The sequence below is a fragment of the Mustela putorius genome, unplaced genomic scaffold (genome assembly GCF_011764305.1).
Source record: "Mustela putorius furo isolate JIRA1106 unplaced genomic scaffold, ASM1176430v1.1 tig00000596_pilon_pilon_pilon, whole genome shotgun sequence".
Taxonomy (NCBI): domain Eukaryota; kingdom Metazoa; phylum Chordata; class Mammalia; order Carnivora; family Mustelidae; genus Mustela; species Mustela putorius.
The window spans coordinates 10,217,029-10,244,696 of record NW_025421428.1 but is presented as its reverse complement, the minus strand read 5'-3'; the positions used below and the strand labels follow the sequence as shown (position 1 = coordinate 10,244,696).

Below are 27,668 nucleotides of genomic sequence, written 5' to 3'. Positions count from 1 at the left end.
AGCCTGCTTCCCCCCTCCCCGCCTCTCTGCTCTGCCTACTTGTGATCTCTCTGTCAAATAAATTAAATCTTAAAAAAATTTTTTTTTTCTTTCAGGGGGCATCTGGCTGGCTCAGTGGGTGGAGCATACAACTCTTAATGTCAGGGTTGCTAACTCAAAGCACACCTTGGGTGTAGATTACTCAAAAATAAAAATCTTTACCACCCTCCCCAAAAAGAGTCCAGATTTTCCCCTCAAAAGAAATTTAAACACACTTAAAATTATAAATCTCTTTTCTCAGCATTAATGCTTTTAAGAAAACACTTGAGTCGTGCCACATCAATAGACACCAGCTCCCACAATGGCTCTGTGTGATCGCTAATCATTTTTCTGATGACAAAACAGCATTCACTCTTCAAAAATCTGGATATTAGACCTAGTAAATGAACAAATAGGACTCTTTATTGAAAATGTATATTAAAACATCTGAGTAAACCAAGCCCTAAGTAATTAAAAACAGAAGTAAGCTCACCATTTAAAGAAATTTATAGTAAAATTTTAAAGTAAGACTGCCTTTTGTAAAGAGAAAAATTGTCATCTAACTTACTTGTTTGATAAATCTGAATTTTTTTTTTTAAAGATTTTATTTATTTATTTGACAGAGAGAAATCACAAGTAGATGGAGAGGCAGGCAGAGAGAGAGGGAAGCAGGCTCTCTGCTGAGCAGGGAGCCCGATGTGGGACTCGATCCCAATACTCTGAGATCATGACCTGAGCCGAAGGCAGCGGCTTAACCCACTGAGCCACCCAGGCGCCCTGATAAATCTGAATTAACAAAAAATTAAGGAAGGGCTTTATTTAAAATGGCATATACTTGAATTTGACCAAGGACAGCTTCTGACTTGCACAGAATGTATTAGATTCCTACTATATAACACATAGCTAATAATGGGGCTAAGAGTACACTCATATTAATGGAAAGAAATTTATCATTAACTGAAGGTATTTGTATGCCTGAGCAAATAAATCACTCTTGGTCATCCATCTTCCAATTTCAAAAAGCCTGGACATCACTTAGCTTTAATTTATCCACATTTGCTTTCAGAACTTAGACCTCTAGTGAGCGAAGTAGCAGTGATTCCCAGAAGAAACTACGAAGACCACAGCCCACACTCAAGGACCTGCTGCCAGGGCCCAGAATTTCTTGTTTTGTCAAATTCAAGCTGTAGGTGTTGATTATACCAAAATCTATAGAATTTTGCCTTTTTTTTTTCTTTTTAAGATTTTGTTTTTAAGTAATCTTTACACCCAAAGTGGAACTCAAACTCACAACCCTGAGATCAAGAGTCGCATGCTCTATCGACTGAGCCAGTCAGGTGCCCCATGCTGCTTCTTCTTTTTTTAGTAAAATATCCTGAAAGAGTGTTTCTCAAATATGTGAAGTCACCCAAGAACAACACAGCAACACCATGGAATCCTAGATTCCATGGTCACAGCCTAGAGCTACTATTTCTCAAAGTTTGGGTATGGGAAATATACATTTTATTTTTTAAGAGTTTTATTTATTTGAGAGAGAATATGTGTGTATGTGAACACAGAGGGAAGGGCAGAGGGAGAGGGAGAAGCAGACTCCCCACTGGGCAGGGAACCGGAAGCAAGACTCGATCCCAGGACCCGCTCCCAGGACCCAGAGATCACAACCTGAGCCAAAGGCAGACCCTTAACCCACTGAGCCACCAAGGCACCTGGCAATCTTCATTTTAAAACGACTACACCGATGAATTCCTAAATCACCACTGCTCCAGGGTATCAATTTGTTTCAGAGCAGCAGGTAAAAGACCTGGTCAGTATAGACCCTCTCTCTTTTATGTTTGCAATATTAGCCTCTTTTTGGGAGGAGAGAAGGGAAGAGAAAGATTCTGCTACTAAACAAGATTTACACTTACTACTCAAAAAAAAAAAAAAGGAAAAAAAAGTTTTCTTTAAAAATTAAAATTTTTGTTGGCAAGAACAAGAAATTTTTTTATTGGCAAAACCGTGTCCTGTTAAACTCCTTTTGTTATAAGATGTCAAAAACAAGGGCACCTGGGCAGCTCAGTCGTTAAAGCGTCTGCCTTCAGCTCAGGTAACAATCCCAGTGTCCTGGGAGTCCTGGAATCAAGCCCCACTCGGGCTCTCTGCTCAGTGCGGAGCCTGCTTCTTCCGTGCTTGTGCTCCCCAGTGCTTGTGTTCCCTCTCTCGCTACCTCTCTGTCATAAATAAATAAAATCTTTAAAAAAAAAAAAGTCAAAAACAATAATCTCTATTGAAAAGGAGCTTTTAATAATAAAAAGAGCTAACACTGAGAATTTATAATATGCAAGCACTGTTAGCATTACCATTAATTGACCATTTATAACATGCAGGCACTGTGTTCTGCATTTTACACTCTGACTTTTTGAAAACAAACTGCAAACTCACTTATGAAGCTGACCCTCTTATTAGCCCCATTACCTCATCAGGAAATTAAGATTTAAAAGTAGTTAGATAATTTGTGTAGGGTCACAAAGCTAACATATAATAGAGCCAGTGCTTGAACCCGGGTTTTCACGACTCCAGAGTGCAAGCTGCATCAAGCTGCACTCACGAATTCATCCTACAAGCGAGCAAAGGTGGAGCTGAGGCTTTCTGTTCTCCAGTGGCAAACATCTACCCCTAACACAGTGGCCGGCACAGAGGGGCTCAAGGAGTACACGCGGATGAAGTATCAAAGGAGATTGACAGGAGTCCCTTTTAGACCTGCAATGCCAGCAATCCGAGTGGAACAGAAAAATTAGGAAACCCGTATGATATGCACAATTGCCAAGAGAAGGCAGAATAAGGGAGAAAACAGTAGGGGTCACCTGGCTGGCTCAGTCAGTTGAGCATCGAACTCTTGATTTCAGCTCTGGTCATGATCTCAGGGTCACAGGATCAAGACCCGTGTCAGACTGTGCTCAGCAGGGAGTTGGCTTAAGATTCTCTCTCCCTGGGACTCCTGGGTGGCTCAGTTGGTAGGACGACTGCCTTCGGCTCAGGTCATGATCCCGGAGTCCCGGGATGGAGTCCCGGGATCGAGTCCCGTATCGGGCTCCCAGCTGCATGGGGAGTCTGCTTCTCCCTCTGACCTTCTCCTCGCTCATGCTCTCTCTCACTGTCTCTCTCTCTCAAATAAATAAATAAAATCTTAAAAAAAAAAAAAAAAAGATTCTCTCTCCCTCTCCCCCTACCCCCAACTCCTCCCCCGCAAATAAATAAATAAATAGATCTTTTTTTAAAAAAAGAAGGAGAAAATGGTAATTTATCAGGAAGGAAATCCTTGCGGAAACAAATGTCACTGGTTCTTTGATTCCTAGACATTTTCTGGTCTAGGAATAAGGGGGATACAAATAAAGCTAAGAGCCTCCTGATCCTCATCTAGTGTTGGGAATGACCAAGGATATTAATTAAGCACACATTACATAAAATCAGCAAGAAACCATAAAGTAATAAAAAGCATGATCCTAAGAATTAGACACTACAAAGGAATACAACCACGTTAAACAGAAAATAGAGAGGAGAGAGACCACTGGGAACTGACCCAGGGGGTGACAGAAGACTTCACCTCAAATCCGAACCTGAAGGTTTAGCAGGCGAATCTCAAGACACAACAACCACAGCCGGAACTGTGATGCCCAACCCAAAGCCTCAGGGAAACATCTTCTACGTATTTCTTCAAGAAACAAAATATGTACTATAGTATGCCTCATTTATTTGCACAATAAATCTGAACTAAGTATCTGGAGGAGAAACAAAACCACAGAAACTAAATACCTTGCCTCAAAGGTAAAGTTGTAAAAAGTTATTGACTTTCAGCCCAATGTTCTACGAGACAACATGGAACTCCATTCCTAAAAGAACTGGACTCAATGAAAACTGGAAATCACCTTCCCTAGGGAGATCCACATGGTTGTAAATCTTTGAGGTGAGGAAGAAGAGCCTCTAGGATGGGAGTCCTTTTGGTAGAAAGCTGCAACACAGCCAACCTACTCTGAAACAGTTCTTTTGAGAAACACAGTTAAAATCTACAGGGAGATAATAAAAGTGGCCACTGTCCATGGATGTCCTAACTCCACAGATTAGGTACAAGCCTCTTGTGTGAACTGAGATTTAAGCTTAACGACAAGCTTTTGGAACTGCTGTTGTTGGTTTTGTTTTTCATTCACATACACCACTCAAACGTCTACAAACACATTAACTGAAGAACACAAGAGATACCTAAAAATGCCAATATTCTAACTGACTGCCAAACCCTGAGGGACATTCCCCAAACTCTGAGTGATTAACGTATATTATTCTATTTTTGACTAGTGCCAGCCCCTATCAACATACACAAGGACTCTCCTACATGCTTTAGAGCCACCTCAACACTACTTTAAAAAGGACTCATTTGGAGAAACAGTTTCCAGGGGTAAAGTGCACTGTCTGAGGTCACTTGCATACCAGCAGGCACCAGGAATAAATTTTAAGTTTTCTCTTAGTCCACACCTCCAAGCATTTCAAACAGAAGGCTGCTGTTGGGTGTCGTCCAGCTGTTGTAATGTGCCTTCCAACACAAAAAGAAAGATCACTGTAATATATGCTCTGAGCAAAGCAGCCAGTGCCTAGAAACCCTAGTGTCATTTTTTTCCAACTTCACATGTGTGTTTGGTAGGTTCCCAAAGATGTCAAGGCATCTTTCAAGCAAACTAGCCCCCTGCCTTGTTCTTGTTCATTGAAGAGGGTGCCTTTCCCTGCAGGAGCTAAACCTACCCAACCTCCAGAACGACGATGAAATGTTAAGAAAAGGAGGGCACAGTGGGGTGCCTGGGTGGCTCAGTGGGTTAAACTGCTGCCTTCAGCTCAGGTCATGATCTCAGGGTCCTGGGGATGGAGCCCCACATGGGCTCTCTGCTCCGCAGGGAGCCTGCTTCCTCCTCTCTCTCTGCCTGCCTCTCTGCCTACTTGTGATCTCTCTCTGTCAAATAGATAAATAAAATCTTTAAAAAAAAAAAAAAAAGAAAGAAAGACAGAAAGAAAAGGAGGGCACAGTGACCACAATGCTGCCAGATGAAACAGCTACGGAGGAAAAAGCAAAAGTCCCCCGCAAAGTTCAGAAGCAATCCAGTGGAAACCCCAAAGCAGAAAATCTCACCAGAGCCCAGAGGTGAAGTAAGCGATTACAGAGAAGATGGACAATGCTTGCAATAAGTATTTACTGAGCACCTATTACATGCTCCTCTGGGTGTTGAGGATACAGCAGCGCATCACACAGAAACGTGGGGGAAAGAGTCCTGGCACAGTAAGTGACAGAGATGTGGAATTTTAGGATGGAGGACAGTAGTAGAGCCAAGGGGAGACACTTCAAGCGGGAAGGTGGAAGATAGAGACGCAGCGATCATGTCAAAGCTTCGGAGCCAGGCGGACCTCGGTTTGAATCCTCGCCTCACCACCTGGCTAGTTCTGAGCTGGATTTGTGAGTCATCTGTAAAAGAGAAGGTGCCTCACGGACTTGAGAGAATGCAATGAGCGAATGCACAGCAAGCGTGTCTGGCAGGGTCTGGTGCTCGTAAGCGCTCTATAAAGTAAGGACGGTCTCGGTCTTTTTAACGTTTCATCATCTCATCCCCAAAAACCAGTCCGGGGCCCACGATCTCCTAAAGCATTCGGGCACGTCCGCGGATGGAACCAATACAGGAGGACACGAATAGACGGATGAATGGAAGGCAGCGCGCAGAGAGCAGCAGCTGCAGGGAGGTGGCTCGGCGACACACGAACAGACTCCTAAGGAACACATGGAAGAACCTGGGAACGTCGCCGGGGCAGGGCAACCGGGCTACGGCGGAGACCGAGATGGGGGCTCCCCCGGGCGACCGCGAAGCGTCCCGTCGCGCCTCGAGGGAGCGTCACGCCAGACGAGGAAGCGCGGGGGGAGGGGGGCGGAGCGCCGAGAAACGCGCCCGTGGGAAGGAGGAAGGAAGGGAAAGAGACTGGGTGAGGAGACGGGAGGCCGGCGCTGAGGGAAGGGGTGAGGCACCGACCCCGTCTTGGAGAAGTCGCCCGAGATCCCCGCGCGCGGGGACTGTTTGGACGTAACCGCCTCCCGTCTCGGCGCCGGTCCACCTAGCCAGGTTTCGCCCGGCTACCGCCGCCACATCTCGCCCGCAAGTCCCGCCCGGCTTCCGCTCGACTTCGACCCCGCGCCTCACAGCCACCCCCGCGGACTCGGCCCGCTCCTCACCTCACACACGGCTCGCCGGCGGCCGCCGCCATCTTCGCGCGCGCGCGCCCCAGCCCCGCCCCCAGACGCCGCACCCACGTGACCCTTCGCCTCCGGCCGGGCTGTGAGGGGAGGGCTTCTCGTCACGTGACGGCGGGCGAGGCCAAGATGGCGACGCCCAGAGAGGTGGGGACCGCGGGGCGAGAGCTGCCGGGGCTGTGAAGGGAGCAGCGGAGTGGCAACGTCTACGTCCTAGGTGCGAGGCGGCGGAGCATATCTGAGCGCCAGTTCCGAAGCCTCAGAAAGTGGCTTGCCTACAGTGGAGCTTCCCTCCTCCCAGCTGGAGAACGATAAGAGAAGGTGCTGGCTGTGTGAAACTGCCGCTGTAGGCTTGGCAGAGCTCGAGGGACCCAGAGGCCAAGGCATCGCTAGTCACCCCGGTTTCTCCGGGGCTCCAGGTCAAGAGACATGACTCGAGTGCACGCTCCCCCGGCGTCGGCGACCGGGGCTCCGCTGAGCGGGTCGGTGCTGGCGGAGTCAGCAGTAGTGTTCGCAGTGGTGCTAAGCATCCACGCAACCGTGTGGGACCGATACTCGTGGTGCGCCGTGGCTCTCGCAGTGCAGGCTTTCTACGTCCAGTACAAGTGGGACCGGCTGCTACAGCAGGGAAGCGCTGTCTTCCAGTTCCGCATGTCCGCCAACAGTGGTCTGCTGCCGGCATCAATGGTCATGCCTTTGCTGGGACTGGTCATGAAGGAGCGTTGCCAGTCTGTGGGGAACCCATACTTTGAGCGCTTTGGAATTGTGGTGGCAGCTACTGGCATGGCAGTGGCCCTCTTCTCTTCGGTGTTGGCCCTGGGCATCACTCGCCCAGTGCCCACCAACACTTGTGTCATCTCAGGCTTGGCTGGAGGTGTCATCATTTATATCATGAAGCACTCACTCAGTGTGGGCGAGGTGATCGAGGTCCTGGAGGTCCTGCTGATCTTCGTCTACCTCAACATGATCCTGCTGTACCTGCTGCCCCGCTGCTTTACCCCTGGGGAGGCACTGCTTGTTTTGGGTGGCATCAGCTTTATGCTCAACCAGCTCATCAAGCGCTCTCTGACTGTGGTGGAAAGCCAGGGAGACCCAGTGGATTTCTTCCTGCTGGTGGTAGTGGTCGGGATGGTGCTGGTGGGCATCTTCTTCAGCACCCTCTTTGTCTTCATGGACTCAGGTACCTGGGCTTCCTCCATCTTCTTCCACCTCATGACCTGTGTGCTGGGCCTTGGCGTGGTCCTCCCCTGGCTGCACCGGCTCATCCGCAAGAACCCCCTGCTCTGGCTTCTACAGTTCCTCTTCCAGACAGAGACCCGCGTCTACCTCCTAGTCTACTGGTCTCTGCTGGCCATTTTAGCCTGCCTGGTGGTACTTTACCAGAATGCCAAGCGGTCATCTTCTGAGTCCAAGAAGCACCAGGCCCCCACCATTACCCGAAAGTATTTCCACTTCATTGTGGTGGCCACCTACATCCCGGGTATCATCTTTGACCGGACACTGCTCTATGTAGCTGCCACCATATGTCTGGCAGTCTTCATCTTCCTGGAGTACGTGCGCTATTTCCGCATCAAGCCCCTGGGCCACACTCTGAGGAGCCTCCTGTCCCTTTTCCTAGATGAACGAGACAGTGGACCACTCATCCTGACACACATTTACCTGCTCCTGGGCATGTCTCTTCCCATCTGGCTAGTGCCCAGACCCTGCACACAGAAGGGCAGCTTGGGGGGAGCAAGGGCCCTAGTACCCTATGCAGGGGTCCTGGCTGTGGGTGTGGGCGACACTGTGGCCTCCATCTTTGGCAGCACCATGGGGGAAATCCACTGGCCTGGAACCAAAAAGACTTTTGAGGGGACCATGACCTCTATATTTGCCCAGATCATTTCTGTAGCTCTGATTTTAATCTTTGACAGTGGAGTGGACCTAAACTACAGTTATGCTTGGATTTTGGGCTCTATCAGCATCGTGTCCCTCCTAGAAGCGTACACTACGCAGATAGACAATCTCCTCTTGCCTCTCTACCTCCTGATATTGCTGATGGCCTAGCTGCTGAGCTGTAGTGATGGAGGAAACGGACATGGGGAGGATGAATGGTCCCCACAGCAGCCAGCCCCTTGGGCATGAAGCACCAAGGGGTGAGAAGCAGATTTGATTTTTCAGTTGATTCAGATTCAAAATAAAAATCAAAGCTCTCCTGGTTTTAGTTTTTGCTGATATATAAAAAGAAAAAAAGGGAGCACAACAACACAAAGAACCTGAGTGTGGTGTAGGATTCCCCCCTTCCATTTTGCAATCCTCGGGGGTGTAGGGGGGACCCTGGAGGCAGTGGAGTGTAATGATCACCACCTCAGGTTCTGGAGTCACTATTTAACTGTGTGAGTTGCTTACCCACTCTGGGCCTCAATTCTGCTGTCTGCAAGACGGGAGTAGTAAGAGGCCGCACCTCACAGGTGAGGAGCTAGGGAGGTGAGGTGTGTGAAGGGTCTGGCCCGCAGCCCGTGCATAAGGAACAAATAATAAGGAAAAGGGTCATTACTAGCCAAGGCCAGCCCTCATGTCAGCAAAAAGCCAGGTAAGCCAAGAGTTTTTATGGGTTGTGCTTGGAGACCAGCATGACCTTACTCTCTTGACTACATTTGGAAGAGAACCCAAGAGGAAAGTGCATGTGCTTTCTCCCTGTTGGGCTGAAGGGGAGAGGTGAGATTGTCTTTTGCACATGTGGAAAGACTGGAGGAAGGGTATCTGGCCTGGGCTGACTTCCTGTTTCAGCCAACTCCACTCCTGACCTCAAGACCTCTGCTGTCTAGCTGAGCGGTGCTGTTGAAGGCCAGGCTGGATGGCACAGGGTCCTTAGCAAGGGGTTCCTCCTGAGAGCCTCTCACACTCCAGTTATGCCCAAATCTGTGTTTCTTCTCTTGGTAAGAAATTAGAGACCAGGGACTGGCGGGGTTTACTGAGAATGGCTCTACTGTGGGGCCCAGGCTCTATCCTTGCTCTCTGTGAGGGCAGAGTCCAGGGCTGCCCCATTCTCCACCGTATCCCCCAATGCCAGCAGAGCCCTACATTGTGGCGAGAGCCCAGTGGACATTTGCCGAGTGCATGGAGCATTTCACATCAGTGGGAAGATAGCATAGGGAGTTGCCTGACAAGGTTCTCTCCTTCTTATACAACCTAACAGGAAGGAGCCTAGATGGAAGACATGAGAACTTTGGCCCACCAAGGCCAGAAGCCAGGAGCAGAGCTCTAGGGATCACTGCCAAGCCCTGTCCCTCAGAAGAACCTATTAAGATATTCCTTTGGGGTTTACAGAAGACTTAAGAAACCCTTCCCTTCTCTCTGGCTGCTTTCTCCTTGCTAAAAGAGGCAGCAAAATGCCAAGGGAGAGCTTTGCCTCACTGATTCCCTGGGTGGGCTGTGGGGAAGGGCTCTGTCCTCTGGGCCTCAGTTTACCCACAAACAGAGCAGGGACTGAAAATCAAGGTCACAAATTCATATGACTGCTGAGGCCAGGCAGGCAATGCAGAGGATTGGGGACGTGGGAAGCGAGGAGCATAAGAGCCTCCAAGGAGGCTGCTCTGGCCGGGCAACACCACGCTCAGCCGTAGGCCCAGAGTTGCTAACCTGCTCATTCATGGAAGCTTAGAAACGTGCGCTGTCATGTGAAACCTCCCAACTTAAAATGTTTTTTGTTTTTTTCGTTTGTTTTTTTTTTTTTTTTTAAATATGGGCCCCAGACAAAACACATCTGCAGCCCCAGTTTGCTTGTTTGTTTCTGAAGATTTTATTTATTTATTTGAGAGAGAGTGAGCGAGAAGGAGCACGAGCAGGGGGGGAGGGAGAGGAAGAAGCAGAATGCCTGCTGAATAGGGAGCCCGATGGGGGATTCGATCCCAGAACCATGGGATCATGACTTGAGCCAAAGGCAGACGCTTAACCAACTGAGCCACCCGGGCACCCCTGCAGTCCCATTTTGTAACCTTTGGGCCAAACCCCGGCTGTGCAGATCTTGAATGTCAACCACGTTGCCCCTACAGAAGGTCTGGGCCATGGAGGCCTTCTCTGGCCCCTTGATGGTACAGGTGGCAAAGCGGGCCCAGAGAGAAGAGTCACTCAGTCAGTTAAGCGTCTGCCTTAGGCTTGGGTCATGATCCCAGGATCCTGGGATTGAGTCCCACATTGGGCTCTACTCCTCGGGGAGTCCGCTTCTCCTCTCCCTCTGCCTCTGGCTCTGCCTGTTTGTGGTCTATCTATCAAAAGGATAAATAAAAATCTTTAAAAAAAAAAATAGGGGACGCCTGGGTGGCTCAGGTGGTTAAGCAGCTGCCTTCGGCTCGGGTCATGATCCCGGCGCCCTGGGATCGAGTCCCATATCGGGCTCCTTGCTCAGCAGGGAGCCTGCTTCTCCCTCTGCCTCTGCCTGCCTCTCTGTCTGCCTGTGCTCACTCGCTCTCTCCCCCTCTATCTCTGACAAATAAATAAATAAAATCTTTAAAAAAAAAAAAGAAGGTCTTGGCCTGGGACCAGAAAACAAGTCTGTCACAAAGCCAGGGCCAGAATCTGGGACTCTATTCCCAGCCCTGGTTTTTTCTCCTCCCTGAGCAAGGAGTACTGGGGAGCAAAGGTTAGAAGCGCTGGCTGAGTCGCTAATCTGAACAGCCCCAGGACAGGAACAGGTCACTGAGACTTCCCACACCATGTGTCACCTTCTCCGTCTGTAAACCCAGATGATAAGATCCTCACCGGGAGGTGTGAGGATGCAGTGTGACAACACACTTAAAGCTCTTGGCACGGCAAACGCCCACTGTGTTATTAAAATCGTGCAGACCTCACCAGGCAGGGCTAGGACACCGGGGAAAAGTTTCAGCAGGGCTCTCATCTCGAAAGCAAGGCAGCTTGGGAAAAAGAAGGGTCAAGAAGCTGAATCCAGAAGTTGGTTTTATTGTATGTCTTGTACCATATTAATCTGAATTGCATCTGAGAGGAGAGAACAGTGGGAAGCTAGCAGAGAAGTGGCCAGAATGCTTTCATGGTGAAAGGCTGCCTCCCCTGGGGGAGGCTGGGGTGGGGCAAGAGAGAGGCAGAGAGAGGGAGGTCTCCCGAAAGCCAACCATCCCACCGGGGGCTCCTGCTGCCTGCTGGCTACCTCCTGCCCTTCTGTCTGCAGGGCTGAGGGGCACAGACCCTGGCAGGAAGAAAGCGCAGGGGGACAGATTCGACTTCCCCTTGGCAGCTGGGCAGCTGGCGAGGCGCTGGTACGTGGGGCCCACAGCTTCCCCTAGAGGGGCCAGGCCCAGCCCGGAGAGGGCGCTCAGGTGTACAGTGGGGGAAAAGGCAGCTCAGCTGAGGGCTGGAGCCTGCGGAGAGAGAGATGACCTTGCTCCCAGCCTCCAGGACCTCTTCAGGAGCCTGTCCAGGGCATGCGCACACACCCCCTGCCACCTACCAGTTCTCCGGGCTCCAGACAGTGCCCAAGCTCTCCATGAGGTGGAAAGTATAGGCGTGGCGTGAGCGGTCGGAGAGGTTCTTCTCACTCTTGTGTACCACTTCCCCGTGAATTAGGACGAGGTCCCCTGGCAGGAATGCAGCAAGTCAGGAGAACACTTGGCAGGGAGGGACAAAGGACCCTCCCCCCTCCCATTCCCATCCTGGAGAGCTCAGGGGCCTGCCCCAGGGTCAGAGGCTGTGCTGCTGGCCGGAGGTCCCCCTGGGACCAAGTCCCTTCTGCTGTGACCTGTGCCCTTGGCAAGCCTTGGCAAGGGCATTCCCCTTCTGCGGTGTTTGTGGAACCAGGCCCAAGTGTCTATATTGTGCCCGGCAGCTGGGACTTCGCTATCAAAAGCTGGGCCGGAGGGCGATTGGGCGGCTCCGTGGTTAAGCATCTGCCTTTGGCTCGAGTCATGATCCCAGGGTCCTTGGGCTTCCCACATTGGGCTCCCTGCTCAGCCAGGAGTTGCTTCTCCCTCTGTCTCACTCTCTCTCAAAAATAAATAAAATCTTTAAAAAAAAAAAAAAAAGGCCAACTGGACATCAGGTTGCCCTGTTCTAAAAGAAACGGCCAGCATTGGTTCAGCATCTGCGTTGTGCCCCATCTTCTGTACATCGTCCATCTCACTGACTTCCCCGCTTTACGTTCGGGAAGACTGAGGCTCAGAAAGTTTCAGTCATTTGGCCGAAGAGACAGCAGAGTCTGGATTCTAGCCTGATCCGGGAGGCCTTCCAGGTAATGGTGCGGCCTTCACTTTCCCAGAGCCCATCCAGCCCCACCTCCCAGTCTGTGACTTCACGGCCCTCCGGGGAGCTGGGCGTTCCGAGCAAGCACAGAGCCACAGGCACAGCCTTGGGGCCCGCCTCCCTGCCCTCTGCATCCCGCCTACCTCTCCGCGCTGGGGTGGGCACAAAGAGGCTGGCATCCCGGACAGGCTCTGACCCGAGGAAGCTGACGTCAGGCTTCGAGCCATCACTGGTCCGTACCAGCCTCCTTGACACCCCACCTGCAAGACAAGGTGGAGTCTTCAGCCTCTCTTTTACCCGGGTCTCTCTGCCAGGGAGGGTAGGATACAAGTGGGCAGGGCGAGACAGGTGTCCTTACCGGTATGGGAGCCTGGGATGAACCAGAGGCAGCCGTTCTCCAGAGTGGCATTCTCCAGCGCTATCCACAGGCCCAGCAGCCGGCCCAGCGGCTCCGTGTGCAGGAAGGTGGAGTCCTGGTGAGGGTCGACTGCAACAGGACTGGGCATGAGGAACTTAGCCCACCTCACCTTGGCCTTGTTCCCCACTCCCTGGTGCTCTCAGAGCCTTCCGGGGTCAGTAGGAAACACACCGCTTCCCGGCCTGGAGACTCGGGGCACGAGATGTAACCTCTCAAAACTTCCCTTTCCTGGGGGGCCTGGGTGGCTCAGTGGGTTAAGCCGCTGCCTTTGGCTCAGGTCATGATCTCAGGGTCCTGGGATCGAGTCCCGCATCCGGGCTCTCGGCTCAGCAGGGAGCCTGCTTCCTCCTCTCTCTCTCTGCCTGCCTCTCTGCCTACTTGTGATTTCTCTCTGTCAGATAAATAAATAAAATCTTTAAAAAACAAAACAAAACAAAACACCTTCCCTTTCCTAAATGGTGAAGTGGCCTCGGCAGTAACCTACCTCCTAGGGTGGCTGGAGGCCCCCACAACACAGCGTGTGAAAAGTGTTCAGTACCGGGCCCAACACTGTAATCACTAAAAAGTGGCTGCTGTGGTTTGATTCCAGCCAGGCAACTAAAGGCACCGTCCTGAACCAGAACAAGCACCTCCAGCCACCAGAGGGTCCACCGGGTGGCGTAAGACTGGGCAGTACGGAAAGAGACGAGGGTGTGCGACTGCCCCATCCACATCTCAACCCCCTCCCCGTGATGCTGGGGCCCAGCCAGGACGGAAGACCACTGAACAAGGGACTTCAGGCCACGAATGCTAGCCTCCTTTCCCTCCTTCCCAGGAAACTGTGTGTTTTCCAAGCCCCAAACTTGAACGATCCACACAGACAGTGTCCAGAGGAAGGTGTCCTAACAGCGGGCACTCCGCAGCATTTGGAGGAAGACCAAAGGAGGTGGGGTTGCTAAACTCAGGGAGGGGCTGCTCATCCCTTCGGGAGACTGTCCTTGGGCTGCACGGTAGGAAGAAGTGGGCAGTCCCAAGGCGGCCAACTTGGGCTCATGCAATGAAGGAAAGGTCTGGCTCTGAGGGGCTGAGCCTGTGTCATGGGAGGTATTTAAGCAGAAGTAGATAATCACCCACGAGGGAGGCTATAAAAGGGATCTGTGCATCCAGGGGGTTTGAAATTACAACAGCAATTTCTCTGTTAAATCAGTCCTCCAGGGAACTTGTTAAAAATACAGGTTCATGGGGCACCTGGGTAGCTCAGTCAGTTGAGCATTTGACTCTTAATTTCAGCTCATGATCTTGGGGGGCCGGAGATCCGGCGCTAAGTGGGACTCCACAATCAGCAGGAATCTGTTTCTCTGTCTCTCTCTCTCTCTCCCCCCCCCTTTGCTCATCCTTCCACTCATGTGTGTTTTTTTCTCTCTCCCTCTCAAATAAATAAATCTTTAAAAAAGAAAAATACATGTTTACAGGTTCTTGCAACCCTACTGACTCAAGAGCTCAGGGACTGGGGCCCCAGAATCTATTTTAACCAGCTAGGAGGTGCTGCCAGGTTCGAGAACCACTATGCCAAGGACTCCAGAACACCCTCCCAATAGACAGCTCCAAAAAGGAACAAAAGGTAGCTTCTCCTTCCTGGCCCAGGCTCTTGCCCATGGACATCTCAGCAAGTGCCATCCCTCCCTCCAGAGACCTGACAACCCCTGATGCCCCAGATGTCCCACCGTGACCCTTGCTGGACCCCATGGCCTGTTCTCAGCTCACCTTCGCCACCAAAGTGAGGTTGCTGCAAGAAAGAAGAAGGGCCGGTGAGGCCAGAGGACAGTGGGTTGGAGCAGGGACCACTCTAAGTCCTGGATGCGTTTGCCTCTAAGGATTCCACGCCAGCACCCAGCTATGGAGTCCCACCGTGTGCCAGGCCCAGGAGGGCGGCAGAGAGAAAAACCACCCTGCCCACAGGGTGCTCCGAGTCCGAACACATGCACGCCTCCTGAGAGCAAAGGCAGAAGTGAGGGGTGGCAAGAGAGGCCAGGGCCGAGGCTTGAAGTTAAGCCACTCAGCCCCAGGATCAGAGATGGGTCCCTTTCTTCCCAAGGCAAAACTGGAAGTCGGCTTAGAGCAGGTGGCAGTGAGCTAGGCCTTGAAGCTGGGAGCAGAGCATTTCAATAGCAAAAGAAGGGAGAAGGGAGGAATGCCTGGGTGGCTCAGTCGGTTAAGTGTCTGCCTTCAGCTCAGGTCATGATCCCAGGGTCCTAGAATTGAGTCCTGCATTGGGTTCCCTGCTCAACAGGGAGCCTGCTTCTCCCTCTCCCTCAGCCTGCCAATCCTCCTGCTTGTTCTCCCTCTGTCTCTGTCAAATAAATACATAAAATCTAAAAAAAAAAAAAAAAAAAAAAAAGGCGGGGGAGAGTCCTGGGGGGCCCCCTCCTTCCTGCCACCAAATTTTAACTGAGCACCTACTAAGTGCAAGGCGCCTTACCCCGAGGAGACAGATTTCCCATGTTCTCCTTGCAACTTAGGAATTCCTCAGGGAGGCAGCTTTTGGCCCATGGTAAGGAGGGGCTTAGTATGAGTACTCTGCCCATATTACAGAGGATAAACTGAGGCCTGGGGACGACAGGGAGCTCACCTTGAAGATGTACATGCTCTGCACGATGACCGGCATCTGTAAGCCCAGACTTTTGGCCAAGGCCTGGAAACGGGACAGAGGTCAGACTTCCAGCCTGCCCACACTCACACCTGGGCCACCCCCCCACCCTCGCCCACACCCTCACTCACCTGCACCTTGGGGGAGTGTGTGACACTCCTGAAGACAGGGTCATAGGCATGCAGAGCTGCAGGACAGAGGCAGGCTGACGGGCCAGCCCCTCTGCCCTCGTGCGTCCCCCTGAGCCTGGCCCTGAGCACCCAGACAGGGGCCTTACTATGGCTTCTCACCTGTTTGTACTCATGGAGCTTTCTGCCGGCTCATAACGGAGAGATCGGGCCCCAGCCTGATTCTCGGCCTTGCAGCCATCTGGAAACCTCAATCCAGACCCGATTCAAAGGGATCTGTAACTTGGTAGCGGTCTCGGTCCTGCCACTTACTCTGTGATGCTTCAAGTGACCATTTTCATCTCCTATGAGCCTCAGTTTCTCCTCTGTACCGCAGAACCGGAAGACCAGTCCTGCCTCTCAGGCTGCCCCAAGACTCGAAGGGCTAACACATGCCTGGTCTGGTCGTCTCTTAACTATTGTTGTTGTTACAAAAAGCAAGGGATAGGGGGCACCTGGGGGGCTCAATCGGTTAAACATCTGCCTCCGGCTCGGATCACGATCCCAGAGTCCTGGAATGGAGCCCTGCCTTGGGCTCCCTGCTCAGCAGGGAGCCTGCTTCTCCCTCTCCCACTCCCCCTGCTTGTGTTCCCTCTCTCGCGGTGTCTCTCTCTGTCAAATAAATAAAATAAAATATTTTTTAAAAATAGTAAAATAAATAAATAAAACTTTAGAAATGATGGTTGGATATACTTATTGCCACTGAATTTATACTTCAAAATGGTTAGGATGGCAAATTTTATATTATATATATTTTACCACAATTCTTTTTACAAAGATTTAACAAAGAATTTTTTACAAAAATTCTTTCTACTAGTATGATGTAACTTCAAGTTTAAAAACGAGTGGGGGCGCCTGGTGGCTCAGTCGATGGAGTGCCTGACTCTTGATTTTGACTCAGGTCGTGATCTCAGGGTCCTGGGATCGAGGTCTCCCACTCTGCCCCCCCCCACAGCCACGATGCCATTCACGCTCAATGGGAAGTCTGCTTGAGATTCTCTCTCTCCCTCTCCCCCTCCTCCTTCTAAATAAATAAAATCTCTTTCTCTCTCTCTCTAAATAAATAAAATCTTTAAAAAAAAAAAGCGGTCTGCAAAATAAATTATAATATATGATCCTGGGGGAACAAAAAAAAAAGAAGACATCCTAGCTTCATCTGGGGTCTCAGAATAGGGACCATGCCAACATGTTAGGTACTCCTGAAGGAGGCTCCAGAAAGCAGTAAGGGCCAGGAGCGCCCCAGGCCTGAGGTTTGGATCATCTGCACGGGGATTCAGCTGGCTCCTCTCCCAGGGCTATGTTGGTAGCATCTAGGGTTAGCATCATAAGGCCAGAGCAGCAGGCCCAAAGTGTGAGCTGAAGCCAGAAGTGCCATTTGCTGGGCCACTAACTCTTACAGTGGGCCTTGGGTTAGGCCCCAGGGCTCTTCGGGCCTCAGCTTCCCTGTTTTCTTGCCCCCAGGCACCTGCTTACCGTGGCCAATTTTATTGATGGATTTCTCCGGAGGGACCAGGAAATTTCCTGTAGCACAAGGAACAGGTAAAGACAAAAGAGCTGGAGTCCACCTTCCGCTGGGCAACTGGCCTCGGTGGGGAGCCCTCAGCCCTGGGGGGAGATACCCCAGTCTAGCCCTTCCCACACCCCAGGGGCCCCAGCTCCGAACCTTTCTCGTCGAAAACATCTTTCTCAAAGAAGTAGCGAATCTTGTCACCACTGCTCAAGAAATAGTCTTTGTCACCCTGGCCCTGGGGAGAGGGGATATCAGACGGACTGAGAGAGCATCACAGGGTCAGAGCTGGGGCTGGCCAAGAGGCAAGAGGATTCTCATGCTTCCCAACCGCCCAGAAGTAAGTTCTCAAACTCATCTACTGAGGCACAGTGAACAGGAACCCCCAGTGCCTGTGCCTGGAAGCATACTAGGAAGCCCCAGCATAAAATTTCTTGGAAACCACTTAGTAAGTCACATGATTCTTATGCTCAATACAGTGTGATTCTGAGTCTAGGCACCGTAGTCCAACAGGCGCAGTTCCCAAGTAGCCTTGGGTCACCTGTTATCACTCCACGCCTGTTTCCTCATCTGTAAAGGGAAATAATCATTGAACTGACCTCGTCAGGATTGATGGAGGCTTCGGACAGAGGCTGAATCTTACAGTAGTTGAGAGCACAGACCGTGGAGCTAGAATACTTGGGTTCAAATCCCAGCCCTGCCAAGGAGTTGCTGTGTGACCACAACTCAACTTGCTGAACCTCTCTGGGCTTAGTTTCCTCGTAAAATATAGATATGACTAAAGGTATCCTGTCGGGTGTTGCAGCGATTATGAATTAGTGTACATGAAGTGCTAGTACAGTCCTTGGAACGTGGTGAGTGCTACATGAGTATCTGCTTTTATCATCATCGTACTGCTACTGCTGTGGCGAAACAGAAAACACTCAGCCAGAGCCTGGCTAAATGATGAATATTAACTATTACTCATCGCTGTGTCTCTCTCTGTCAAATAAATAAATAAAATCTTTTAAAATTTTGTCATTTATTTGAAAGAGGGAGAGTGTGTACACATGCCCATGGGTGGGGGGTGAACAGAAGGACAAGCAGGGAGCCTGACACAAGGCTCAATCCAGGACCCTGAAGTCAGGACCCTAAGATCAGGATCTGAGCCGAGGTCAGACGCTTAACTGGCTGAGCCACCCAGACACCTCTGATCTTTTTCCTCCTAATGCCTATTTCAAAGTCTTTTTTTTTTTTTTTTTTAAGATTTTATTTATGTGATAAAGACACAGTGAGGGACGCCTGGGTGGCTCAGTTGGTTGGACGACTGCCTTCGGCTCAGGTCATGATCCTGGAGTCCCGGGATCGAGTCCCGCATCGGGCTCCCAGCTCCATGGGGAGTCTGCTTCTCCCTCTGACCTTCTCCTCGCTCATGCTCTCTCTCACTGTCTCTCTCTCTCAAGTAAATAAATAAAATCTTAAAAAAAAAAAAAAAGACACAGCAAGAGAGGGGAACACAAGCAGGGGGAGTGGGCGAGGGAGAAGCAGGCTTCCTGCCAATCAGGGAGCCCAATGCCAGGCTTGATCCCAGGACCCCAGGACCAGGACCTGAGCCAAAAGCAGATGCTCAACAACTGAGTCAAGCAGCCCCCCCCATTTCTAAGTCTTAATATCAGTGGTGAATATTGAGGGTTTACTGAATACAGCACTGTGCTGAGCTCTTTGCAAGCATTATAAACCAAGATACATACATTTTATTCTCCCATCCTCCCTCCAACCCTTCACTGGTCTCTGGAATATTCTCAGAAGGTAGCTAGGAGGGCACAAGATTGGCACCCTCACTCCATGGGGCCTTGAGTGACCTGTCTCTAGGCACTGGACCCCCATTTCTGCTGTCCCCACCTAAAAGGCGGGGGTGAGGCCAGAGGAAATTACTCTGTAACCCTTAGTCCTGCTGAACAGTGCCCCCCACTCAGCTTCTTTGGGTTCCCAGTCTTCAGGACATTGTAATTCCCTTTACACCCACCAGATGGCAGGAGCTCCTCAGCGTGAAGGAGCCGTGTTGCGCAGCTAGGACCACAGTTTTGGCTCCGGGGCCACACCACAAACAGGATCCTTTTTTCTTTTCTTTATGTTTATGATTGTATTTATTTGAGAGAGTGAGAGGGAGGAAGCAGGCTCCTTGCTGAGCAGAGAGCCCAATGCGGGGCTCGATCCGGGAGCCCTGGGATCATGACCTGAGCCCAAGGCAGACATGCAATGACTGAGCCACCCAGGCGCCCCCACAGACAGGCTCCCAAAGGGTTAAGTGAACTGTGTGGGAGAACCCCCGAGTCTCAACTTACCCTTCTCAAACTATATTGAGTCCTATTAAGTCACGAGGGGTGGGGGTGGAGAAGCTGGGTTTCTAGCCTCCCTGAGGGGTAAGGCTGGGGGAGGGGCGGTGGTGTTCATCAGAGTCACTTGGCTCATTCCGGGCTGCTGGCCACAGAAGAGGCCCTTGTAGCAGGAGAACCACTGAGGAAGTTCGGCAGAGCAGCGAACAGACGATCGGGGTTCAAATCCTCATTCTATCAATTTACTGACCACGCGGTGTGGGGCCAGTGAGCCAGGCCTCATTTGCCCCAGCTGTCAAACAGGGGTAATAATACTGACCTTATAAATCCACAGTGAGGAGCGAGGAAATACGCAGACAAGGCACTGAGCCTGGCTCAGGGAGGGCTCAGGGCTCCATCTCTTATCAGAATGAGCCCATGGGCTTTGGGGGCCTCCGTCCCAGGCTGCTTCTCTGCCTGGGGCCTGAGCCCCCTCCCCTCCCTTTCAAAGACCAGATCCCTGCCGCAGATTCTCACCTGCCACAGACACTTACTTTGGTTCTCAGCTGCCCCTCTTCCCGGGTAGAAAATTCTATGCGGCAGTGGACAGGGACATCCATGTCAGCCACTAGCTTGCCAATCCTCTGTTGCATGACGGCACATTCATCAGCCGAGAAAAATCCTTCCAGCACCAGGAATCCATCCTCCTGAAACTGAAGGTGAGGAGAAAACTCAGGCTTCCCCCCTCTCCAATGCTCTCTGTGAGGACTGACCTGACCCGTCCCTGAAACCCAAGTGTGCCGGAGGACAGGACCAAGTGTCCTGTTCATTGCTTGGTCTCCCCCCACAACACACCCCTACCGGAGGCACGGCATCTGGGACCCAGTGGGGAGCAACCAATAGTAGTTGCTTGAATGAAGCAAGGCGGAAGGGGAAGTGTCACCATCCCTCCCCTCCAGTGGGCTTTGAGGCACAGGGTAATACAACCTTATTCATTTAGTCAGCTAAAATTTATTGAGCATCTACTGTGTACCAGCACAGTTTTAGGAGCTGGAGCTACAGTAATGAGGAAGCCTGGCGTCCTGGAGCTTACAGTCTAGCAACGGAGGCTGACATCAAACAAAGGGCGCCTGGGTGGCTCAGGGAGTTAAGCCTCTGCCTTTGGCTTGGGTCATGATCTCAGGGTCCTGAGATTGAGCCCTGCATCGGGTTCTCTGCTCAGCAGGGAGACAGAGGAGTCTCAGGGGAGCAGCTCTGAGAAGGTGACATTTAAAGGGGACCAGCAGGGGTGCCTGGGTGGCTCAGTGGGTTAAGTCCTCTGCCTTCGGCTCAGGTCATGATCCCAGGGTCCTGGGATCGAGCCCCACATTGGGCTCTCTGCTCAGCGGGCAGCCTGCTTCCCTTCCTCTCTCTGCCTGCCTCTCTGCCTACTTGTGATCTCTGTCTGTCAAATAAATAAATAAAATTTCAAAAGAAAAGAAAAGAAAAAAAAGTGACTCAAATTAAAAAATAAATAAATAAAGGGGGGCACCTGGGGGGCTCAGTGGGTTAAAGCCTCTGCCTTCGGCTCAGGTCATGATCCCAGGGTCCTGGGATCGAGTCCCGTGTCGGGCTCTCTGCTCAGCAGGGAGCCTGCTTCCCCTCTCTCTCTGCTCTGCCTCTCTATCTGCTTGTGATCTCTCTCTCTCTGTCAAATAAATAAATAAAGTCTTTTATTAAATCAATCAATCAATCAATCAATAAAGGGACCAGCAGGGTAATGGGAGTGGGAGAGACAAGGATGAACTTTCCAGACTAAGGGAGCAGGACGGGTGAAGTACATGAGCATGGGAGGGGCCAGATGGAGCAAAGTGACGGTGGAGGCAGAAGGGGGGACAGGGGGTGAGTGGAGTGGGGTGCAGGGGGGCAGGCCAGGCAAGGAAATGGGCTTTGTACTAAGACAGCCAGGGTTGGGGGCGGGGGAGGTTAAAGCAGTGAGCTTATTCTCATTTGCCTCCAGACCTCTTACTCTGCAGCTGTTGAGAGGTGGGTCTGCTTGCCGGCAGACCCTCGTAAGATCTCAGCGTTGGACGTCACCTCCTGACCCCCCTGTGAAGTACCCGATTTCCAACTGCTGACAGCCCTCCCCCACCCCTTCCCTTTCTCCCCCATGATGCCCAGCTCTGGCTGCCACATGTGGGAATCTGGGACATTCCTACCCACCCACTGTGGGCCCTTTGGTCTCTGGACAGCTGTGTGTGATAGAGCCTTAATCCTCGGGGCGCCGGGGTGGCTCAGTGGGTTGGGCGTCTGCCTTCAGCTCAAGTCATGATCTCAGGGTCCTGGGGTTGAGCCCTGCTGTCAGGCTCCCTGCTCCGTGGGGAGTCTGCTTCTCCCTTCTGCCCCTCCCCCTGCTTATGCTTGCTCTCTCTCTCTATCTCTTTAATAAATAAATTAAATCCTTATTTTTTTTTATTTTATTTTATTTATTTGACAGAGACAGTGACAGCAGGAACACAAGCAGGGGGAGTGGGAGAGGAAGAAGCAGGCTTCCCGCTGAGCAGGGAGCCTGATGCGGGGCTCCATCCCAGGATCCTGGGATCATGACCTGAGCTGAAGGCAGACGCTTAATGACTGAGGCACCCAGGTGCCCCCCAAAATCTTTTTTTTTTTTTTTAAAGATACTTAATCTTCACATCAGTATCGAGCTGAACACTTCTTCCTTGGGAACTGGGTCACCCACAGCCAACTCTGACCCAGCAGACACACTCCGGCGAGAACTTTCGGAAATAAGAAGTTGGGAGCTCAGCAAATAGGGCGGCAAAGATATACTGATGGGGTCTCCACTGAGGCTAGTTGAACAAGAGCAATAAATCAGAAACAACCTAAGTGCTCAGCACGAGGAGAATCATTCAACAAAGTATGTTCTATGTGGAACTCAGCACAGCTGACAAGAATCATGTGGCAGAAAAATATTTACTGACATGGACATGTGTGCTTGATACACTGGGGGATGGAAAAAAAGTGGGGGCCGCCTGGGTGGCTCAGGTGGTTAAATGTCTGCCATCGGCTCAAGTCATGATACCAGGGTCCTGGGATCCAGTCCTGCATCAAGCTGCCTGCTCAGCGGGGAGCCTGCTTCTCCCTCTGCCTGCTCTGCCTGCTGCTCCCCCTGCTTGTGCTCTCTCTCTCTCTCTGACAAAGTCTTAAAAGGAAAAGAAAAAAGCAGCTTAAAAAAAAAAAAAAAACGAAGTAGGGGCGCCTGCGTGGCTCAGTGGGTTAAGGCCTCTGCCTTCGGCTCAGTTCATGATTCCAGGGTCCTGGGATTGAGCCCTGCATCAGGCTCTCTGCACAGTGACAGTTTGTTTCTTCCTCTCTTTCTGCCCTTTCTGCTCACTCTTTCTCTCTCAAATAAATAAGTAAATAATCTTTTTAAAACATAAAATAGTGGTGCCTGGGTGGTTCAGTGGGTTAAAGCCTCTGCCTTCGGCTCAGGTCATGATCCCAGGGTCCTGGGATCCAGCCCTGAATTGGCTCTCTGCTCAGCGGGGAGCCTGCTTCCCTTCCCCCTCTCTGCCTACTTGTGATCTCTGTCAAATAAATAAATAAAATCTTTTTTTTAAAAAAAGAAAAAAACATTAAAAAAACGGTGGGCAAGCTCTCATAAGAAGTAGCTATTATGATCGACTTTTAAAGTTTCTAGGGCTGTCAATCGCACTACTGGGTAGTTACCCCAAAGATCCAAATGTAGGGATCCAAAGGGGCACATGCACCTGAATGTTTATAGCAGCAATGTCCACAATAGCCACACTATGGAAAGAGCCCAGATGTCCATCAACAGATGAATGGATAAAGAAGATGTGGTGCGTACACACACACACTCACAGGATTACTATGCAGCCATCAAAAATGAAATCTTGCCCTTTGCAACAGTGTGGGTGGAACTAGAGGGTATTATGCTAGCAAAATAAGTCAATCAGAAAAAGGCAATTATCATATAATCTCACTGATATGAGGGATTTGAGAAACAAGAAAGAAGATTCTAGGGGAGGGGAGGGGAAAATGAAACCAGAGAGGAGACAAGCATAAGAGACTCTTAATCCCAGGAAACAAACTGTGGGTTGCTGGAGGCAAGGGAGGTGGTAGGGATGGGGTGGCTGGGTTCTGGAGATTGGGGAGGGCATGTGCTATGGGGAGTGCTGTGAATTGTGTAAGACTGATGAATCACAGACCTGTACTCTGAAACTTTTAAAGTTTTAAAGTTGTTCAGTCCCCTGAAACAAATAATACATTATATGGGAACTTTAAAAAAAAGGTTAATAATTTTTAAAAAAAGATGTCTACCAAAATACTAAGTCTTGGGGTTGGAAATTATGGGTGGTTTTTCATTTTCTTCTTTGAGACTTTCTGTATTTTTCAGCATTTTCCTCTCGTCGTCAGGAATAAACGAGCGACACGTTTTTTAAGTCTGCGTCACTCTAATTCCCAAGCATTAGCTTTTCGTGTTTGACCGCAGGTGGGACTTTGCGGCCCTCCAAGGGCTCAGGGCGGGGCGGGGCCTTCCGCCTTCTCCTCACCCCGCCCCCACTCCGGGCCCTGCCCCCCCCCCTCCGCCCCAGCTTCGCCTGCCTTCCTCCCGCTTCTCTCCTCGCAATCAGGAACCACTCCTAGGCTGCCTGATCTTTTAAGATTTTATTTATGTATTTGAGAGAGAGAGAGAGTTGCGCGAGTGTGCCAGATCAAGAGCAGGGCGGGGAACCAGACGGAGAAGCAGACTCCCCGCTGAGCAGGGAGCCTGAGGCAGGGCTGGATTCCAGGACACCGAGATCATGAGCAGAGCCAAAGGCTGAGCCACCCAGATGCCCCTGATCTTTACTCTTTATTACAGTTTCCGTCACTCGGTGGTTGGACACTGACTACTCTGGGTTTGTTTCATCTTTTGAAAAATGGCAGGGGCGCCTGGGTGGCTCAGTGGGGTAAAGCCTCTGCCTTCAGCTCAGGTCATGATCCCAGGGTCCTGGGATCAAGCCCCGCATCGGGCTCTCTGCTCAGCAGGGAGCCTGCTTCCCCTCCTCTCTCTCTGCCTGCCTCTCTGCCTACTTGTGATCTCTGTCACATACATACATACATACATACATAAATTTAAAAAAAAATGGCAGAGGGTGGGGTTGAGTTTCCAGGGTCTACTAGAAGTCGGAGAGACCCCCACCCCACATGGCCCTACCTTCTGGAGCTGCGAGGGATTCAGGCAGGACATGAGGTTGAGGCTCTGGGTGCCGCTGCTGTTGCCGGAGGCCGGAGAGGAGAAAGTACAAATTAAGCAGTTTGGAAGTGCCTAATGGGGGCGACGGGTGCAAAGTGCTGGAGCCTGGGAGACAGAGGAGGACTTAACCCTTTCCCACCCAGAGGAAGCCCAATCCCAACCCCCAATCCTTCCCCCAAGCACAGAGGAGGACTTAACCCTTTCCCACCCAGAGGAAGCCCAATCCCAACCCCCAATCCTTCCCCCAAGCACACACTGTCCCCCCCCACCCCAAGTCACTTCTGTACCTGGATGGGGCCCTTGCCTCTGCCCCAGCCCAATACCCTGGGTCCATCCCCCTAGTTAATCTAGGATTAGCCCTTTCCAATCTCCTTCGTGGTTTTTAATGGCTCCCTCCCAGTTGCTTTGCAGAAACCGCCCCCTTCTGGCTGCTTACCAGGTGCCTAGAAATTGTATTCGAGGGGTGTCAGTGCGAAGAAGCTGGGGAGGCCCAAGGATCCCTGATCCTAGGCACCAGGACTCACTGTGACCTCTGACAAATGTCAGCCCCTGTCTGTTTCTTAGCATATGTACTGCTGAAGCAAGCAGGAATGTCAGCCTCTCTCTGGACTTCATGTGTGGATTAGAAAATCCCCAGGCCACCAGCATCAGTGTGGGGTGGGGGGGACACAGGGTGGGCCTGGGGGGCTTGCACATCAGACAGGTCGGACTGGGGCAAGTGGCTTTGCGTTCCAGAGGTGTAAAAGGTCTTCAGAGAATTGTCTGGGCCCCTCCCAGCTCTGATCCCCGGAAACTCTGTCCGTCTTGGGAGGATTAGGGAAAGATGGAAGGGTCAGCTTACAGCTCAGAGGAAGACAGCAGATAAAGGGAAATCTTAGAGAAGGGAAGGGGCTGGGGGCACCTAGTTGGCTCAGTTGGAAAAGCACGTGACTCTTGCCTCTGGGCCCTGAGTTCAGACCCCACAAAGGGTGCAGAGATTACTTAGGTAAATAAGCCTAAACAAAAACAAAAACAAAGAAAGGAAGAAAGAGGAAGGGGATACAACCGGGAACCTGGGTCTCCAGAATGAGGGGTTAAACCATGTTCCTGTTCCCCAGCCCAAGATGTTGGGTGTCTCAAATCCACCAGCCAGGACTACAGCCGCCATGGCCTGCCCAGCAGGGCCATTCTGGCTGTAGCTCCTGAAAACTGGTCATTGGCCCTCCCCGAAATGACATTTTTCTGAATGGCGAAGGGACAGAATGTCTTGGGAGTAAGTGTGGGGACATGAGCTCAGCCTTTAGGAGCCTTGGCCCCAAGTCAAGTCATGTTTTCTGGGCCACCGCACTGGGAGTGACTGCTCGGTCCCAATTCCCAAAGGCTAGGGAGAGGGGTGGCCAGGTTCCTGAGAATGGGGAAGAGGTTCTGAAGAGTGCGGCTGGGTGAGGAAGGCAGGCATAGTTTGTCTTCTATGAGACTCAGCTCACTTGAGGCAAGGCCCATTCCCAGCTGTCCTGGCCTCATCTGACGCAGCTGTCCACTACAGGGACCCCCGCCATGTGTCAGGGGCACAGCAAGGGTCCCCATCCCACGGGCCAGCAGCTCCCCTGGGAGTCCCCACCAACAGCTTATAGTGGAGGCTTCATGAGGCAGACTGGGTTTGAGTCCAGACCTGGGCCTTGTTTTCCCCATCTGTAGTTTGGGGATAACCTCTCGTAAGGAGGAAGAGGAATACTTACCTGCCGATAAAGAGATTCGGCACAGGGCCCGGGACTCACTGAAAAGTGCCCATCAGCTAGCTGTTCACCAGAAGTTAGCTGGGGGGACTGTTCTGGGCGAAATATGAGGGTAGTTCTTATTTTGAGCTTCCCCGTTGTCCAAACTGCTGTTGTCATCTGTGCAATGACTACACTATTGAAGTTTGGAGGGGACAGCCCGCAGGGGGGCTCAGACGGGAGGAGGAGGGGCTGGGCCTCCAAGATTTGCTCATACATCCAGGTCAGGCTTTGGGAGGTGGGTTTGCATTGTTTTGTTTTGTTTGTTTGTTTGTTTTTTCCAAGAGCTAACCAGCTCCAGGTCCAACACGCAGGGTGGCCCCAAGACTGGGTGGGGGAGTGGGAGTCGGTAAGGGGGTACCAGACCGGACAGGAGGGTCTCAGAGGGGATTGGCCTTTCTTCTTCGCCAAAAGCCCCCTGCCCCTGGGTCCCCAGGTCAGCCCACCGCAAACCTCACTGGTCCAGGTGGAAGACTGACCAGTTACTGGGCACTGAAAGCCAGCCCCACTACCAAGTCATCATCAGGTAAGCCTCAGAACAGTCCTGCAAGGTTGCATATACTAGCCTGATGTTACAAACGAGGAAATTGTGGCCGAGCTATGATTTGAAGGCAGCTCCACCCATCTCCCTGAGCCTCTGTCCTTGACCCCAGCACATTCAGCAGGCTCCCAAAGGGGCCAGGAGCTGGCTCTCCCACAGTGACTCTCGGCGGGCCCACCTCTGCGGAACCCGGGGGAATGGCTGTTGGGAATTACAAGGGACCTATGAGAGCACAGAGTGGAAATGCCCATTGCACAGATGGGGTTCTGGAGGCTGTGGGAGGGAAGGGGTTGCCCCAACTTCATGCAGGGAATAACAGAGCAGGGACAAGACTGGAGACTACTGGCTCCCACCCCAGTGTCCCCCTCCCCTCGTGGCCTCCCTCCCATCAAAGCTCATGAAGGCCCAAACTCCAGGTGACCAGGCTGGAGGCAAGACCCCAGGCCCAGGCCTCACCTGACCTGTATCAGGCTCTGTCCAGCCCACACCCAGGAGCGGCCTCCAAGGGACAGGGAGAGGGGCACCTGCTTCTAGGTGCCCGGCAGCAGCCACTCAACAAACTAGTCCTCAGAGTCCAGTGGGACCCAAAGAGCTGAGGGAAGGTTCCCCCCCAT

At 51.5% G+C, this 27,668-nt stretch overlaps 3 protein-coding genes across 4 annotated transcripts in view; 1 reads left to right on the top strand and 2 right to left on the bottom strand.

Moving 5' to 3' along the window:
* Positions 1–6,341, bottom strand: part of NUP188 (nucleoporin 188) — a 49,223-nt gene extending 42,882 nt beyond the window's left edge. Inside the window, exon 1 of the mRNA XM_013058806.2 lies at positions 6,257–6,341. Coding sequence (XP_012914260.2) covers positions 6,257–6,288 — 32 coding nt within the window. The 5' untranslated portion in view covers positions 6,289–6,341. The remainder of the gene's footprint in view (positions 1–6,256) is intronic.
* Positions 6,342–6,378: 37 nt separating this feature from the next.
* Positions 6,379–8,467, top strand: DOLK (dolichol kinase). The gene has a single exon (XM_004757144.3). The coding sequence runs from the start codon at positions 6,704–6,706 to the stop codon at positions 8,318–8,320; it is 1,617 nt and encodes a 538-aa protein (XP_004757201.1). The 5' UTR covers positions 6,379–6,703; the 3' UTR covers positions 8,321–8,467.
* A 2,725-nt stretch (positions 8,468–11,192) lies between these two features.
* Positions 11,193–27,603, bottom strand: PHYHD1 (phytanoyl-CoA dioxygenase domain containing 1). Of its 2 annotated transcripts, none has more exons than XM_013058660.1 (11): positions 24,721–27,603; positions 20,072–20,230; positions 17,380–17,461; positions 17,190–17,237; positions 15,681–15,736; positions 15,532–15,594; positions 14,667–14,688; positions 12,864–12,992; positions 12,649–12,765; positions 11,718–11,844; positions 11,193–11,628 (listed from the first exon to the last, which is right to left on the bottom strand). In XM_013058660.1, exons 1-11 carry the CDS (start codon positions 24,751–24,753, stop codon positions 11,583–11,585), a joined length of 882 nt encoding a protein of 293 aa, XP_012914114.1. In that variant the 5' UTR covers positions 24,754–27,603; the 3' UTR covers positions 11,193–11,582. The 2 variants fall into 2 exon arrangements, with proteins under 2 accessions (XP_012914114.1, XP_044938491.1); XM_045082556.1 differs by lacking the exon at positions 24,721–27,603 and adding an exon at positions 20,379–20,668.
* Between the last annotated feature and the right edge of the window lie 65 nt (positions 27,604–27,668).

What these genes read in the sequence shown, in the direction of transcription:
- DOLK (XM_004757144.3), top strand. Translation starts at nt 6,704, where the DNA reads ATGACTCGAGTGCACGCTCCCCCGGCGTCGGCGACCGGGGCTCCGCTG.
- PHYHD1 (XM_013058660.1), bottom strand. Translation starts at nt 24,753, where the DNA reads ATGTCCTGCCTGAATCCCTCGCAGCTCCAGAAG. An exon ending in ATCCCTCGCAGCTCCAGAAG is followed by an intron (nt 20,231 to 24,720) that starts GTAGGGCCATGT and finishes CCTCACCTTCAG; the next exon opens with TTTCAGGAGGATGGATTCCT. An exon ending in AGATGTTTTCGACGAGAAAG is followed by an intron (nt 17,238 to 17,379) that starts GTTCGGAGCTGG and finishes CTTGTGCTACAG; the next exon opens with GAAATTTCCTGGTCCCTCCG.